The sequence below is a fragment of the Triticum dicoccoides genome, chromosome 7B, assembly GCF_002162155.2.
Source record: "Triticum dicoccoides isolate Atlit2015 ecotype Zavitan chromosome 7B, WEW_v2.0, whole genome shotgun sequence".
Lineage (NCBI taxonomy): Eukaryota > Viridiplantae > Streptophyta > Magnoliopsida > Poales > Poaceae > Triticum > Triticum dicoccoides.
In genome coordinates this window covers 67,959,451-67,962,565 of record NC_041393.1, presented here as the reverse complement: position 1 = coordinate 67,962,565, position 3,115 = coordinate 67,959,451, and the positions used below count along the sequence as shown (strand labels likewise).

Here is a 3,115-nt window from a genome sequence, read left to right as displayed (position 1 = left end):
GCTTGTTCATTTTGGTAAGAAATTTTACTGCTCGGCCTTTTATATTATTCTAGCGTGTTAATTCTATGCATATTATTGCTTGGTATCCATCCGTATATGGTGTATATGTGAGCAACGGGTCATTTTTATTCTGGGTCCGCCCCTAAAGCCAAGCAACAACAACAGAAGCACACACTTTCCATGGAGATGAGACGAGCAGAGCATGAGGAAGGCATATGCATACATTAACAAGAATGAGAACAAAAACAAAGGTGTTCAATTTGGCATGACATGGCTTGGAGAGGTTCGAGAAACCTAGCACTTGTCACCACCTAGGCATGGCCCCATAGCAAGATAAACAACACACAGTTGTAAAGGCGAGGGAGCTATCTCTATCTATCTATCTAAACATCCATCCATCCACTTTTCAGTAGGGACAAATTAAACAAAGCACATAAAACGTCAAGGCTTCTCTAGCAAGTGACTTGCGAGCACAAGCATTCACTCTATTTAAGCATCTCCTCTCATATCTCTAGATATCATTGAATTCCTTTTGTAGTTACACAAATCTCCATCGTTGCCCCCAGTATTTGCGCCACCCTAGAACCAATTTCCCAGAGAGCCTCCGCCATGGCAGACCACCTTCAAGTTCAGCGGCAACAACTAAAGTTCCCTCAGGGGTTCAGGTTTCACCCGACGGATGTGGAGATCATCACCTCCTACCTAGTCCCTAAAGTGTTGAACAAAGCATTCGATCCCATAGCGATCGGGGAGGTGGACCTGAACAAATGTGAGCCATGGGAACTCCCCGAGAAGGCGAAAATGGGGGAGAAGGAGTGGTACTTCTTCTCCCAAAAGGACCGCAAGTACCCCACCGGTATACGGACTAACCGAGCCACGACTTCCGGCTACTGGAAGGCCACTGGAAAGGACAAGGAGATCTTCCACCATGTGACTACAAGTCTCATCGGCATGAAGAAGACGTTGGTCTTCTACAAGGGTAGGGCGCCAAGGGGGGAGAAGACCAACTGGGTCATGCACGAGTATAGGCTCGAGTGTGGAAAACAAGGAACACCTGGTCTACCCACCGACATCACCACCGCCACAGCCATTAATGCATCTTCCAAGGTATTTAAACACATACTAGTAGTACTCATGATTCATGAACACGTTCGTACGTAATAGCTAGCTACTGGACATAGTTGATTTGCACTGATTTAGTTTATGTATGTTGGTAGGAGGAGTATGTGGTTTGCAGGATATTCCATAAGAGCACCGGACTCAAGAAGGTAGTTGTGTCGTCGTACGCCATTCCCATGTCAATGCCCATGGGAGCAGAGGAGCAACATGCCTTCCATGAATCCGGTACATTACCTCCTTTCATGGGCTATGGTGCATCATCATCCCTGGTGCCCCCATCGTCCGTACCTACATCTTCTTCATACCAGCTGCATGACGTTGGGGCCAGATCGTCAATGATGGGTAGTGCGGTGCTCCCGATGATGAACGACCACTATTTCAGGAATCACCACTACCAGAATATGGCTACCCCACCACGACAGTTGGTGTCGTTCTACCACCATGACCACCACCACCAGCAACAACAACAACAACAACAACACATGATTCAAATGCCGATGCAGATGCAGATAGGTGCAGATGAGGGCCTTATGATCGGGGTCGAGCCTGGGAGCGGGCCGTCATCCATAGTGTCGCAGGAGGACACTTTGGCCAGGTTCAGCAGCAACGACGTTGCAACAACTGCTGATGAGATCTCGTCAGTGAACATGGGTACGGATGGCATATGGAAGTACTGATAAACAGATGATCCAAGCACTACTATATATATACCATCAGAAGATCGATCGATACATACCACCACCTATATATATTGGTTTGCACCGCATTTTATTTTTGTGCGTGAGAAGAGAGCTTGTATGCATTGATTGGCTTGGCTTTGCCTCTTTCTTGTGCTAGTACTGTGTGTATGTGTACTGGCTTGTATATGCCACCCACCCGTGTATACCTAGCTACATTTGCATGTGTTCCAAACTACCTAGCAGTGTGTACATCATGCCTGTATTAAACCTATGTGCAATAAACTACTTTATTTAATTTTGAATATTTGAGTAAATGTATTATCGTGAATCGACTAAATGTACTACACTAGTCGTTTCAGTACAGTACTAGCGATGGGTCGGTTGAGTTGCGCACGCCCTATGCGTTTGAGCGACGACTTGTCTCAACCGCAAACGGTATGTCTTGCCTACTACGAGACGAGCTTCCATTACGCCTTTAGCTCTGCAGCTAACGAGCCAGCCCAACGTAACTGTTCTGAAGAGCTTTTAGGAAACCTATATGGACCGGTTTGGACCAATTTTAGAAGCTCACGTGCGTTTATTTTCTTCTTTGTTTCTGCATGTATTTATCAGTTTTTTTCTTTCGTGTTTTTATTATTCTTTTTTCAATACAGCCGGCTTTTTTAATACAGCTTTTACATTTTCCGTTAACACGCGGAATATTTTTCGATACACATTCAACATTTGTAAAATACATGATGAACATTTTTTTCAAATACATGTTTGCTTTTTCTGAAAAAATGTTAATATTTTTTCAAATACATGTTGATTTTTTTTGGAAAGACGTTAATCATTTTTTGAATATATATAGAACATTTTCTAGACACACCTTGAAACTTTCCTGTGTGCACTTTGAACATTTCTTTAATATATGTTATACTTTTTTCAGAAATGCCGTGAGCATTTAAAAAATACACGCAGAACATTGATTATATTTGAACCATTTTTAAAATGTGACAAACACTTTTGATGTTTTTTATTTTCCCAGAAAATCTATGTACGTAATTTAATTTTTTTATAAAAATGTCCCGAACATTCTTTAAATGTTTTATAAAAATGTCCCGAACAGTTTTAAACCAGTGAATATTGTTAAATGGCACAAACATTTTTCTAATGGCACAAGACATATTTTAACATTATACAATCATTTTCTTACCTCTCGGCCTTTGGGCCTACCTCTTTCATTTTTTTGATGGCTTTGGACTTAATGTTTCCATGTCGCCCATGCGAAACAAGTGAATGGTTGTTCCGTCGAGGAATATTCGGCTGATTCGAGC

General features: G+C 42.4%; 1 protein-coding gene across 1 annotated transcript; it reads left to right on the top strand.

Annotated features, from left to right (window-relative positions):
- Positions 1–513: 513 nt before the first annotated feature.
- Positions 514–2,113, top strand: LOC119338284 (NAC domain-containing protein 87-like). The gene is made up of 2 exons (XM_037610577.1): positions 514–1,107; positions 1,218–2,113. The coding sequence occupies exons 1-2, from the start codon at positions 610–612 to the stop codon at positions 1,794–1,796; spliced, it is 1,077 nt and encodes a 358-aa protein (XP_037466474.1). The 5' UTR covers positions 514–609; the 3' UTR covers positions 1,797–2,113.
- The last annotated feature ends 1,002 nt before the right edge of the window (positions 2,114–3,115 follow it).

Excerpts from the sequence above, each read along its gene's own strand:
- LOC119338284 (XM_037610577.1), top strand. The coding sequence starts at position 610 with ATGGCAGACCACCTTCAAGTTCAGCGGCAACAACTAAAGTTCCCTCAG. Across the intron at positions 1,108-1,217 it reads CCATTAATGCATCTTCCAAG|GAGGAGTATGTGGTTTGCAG; the intron begins GTATTTAAACAC and ends GTATGTTGGTAG.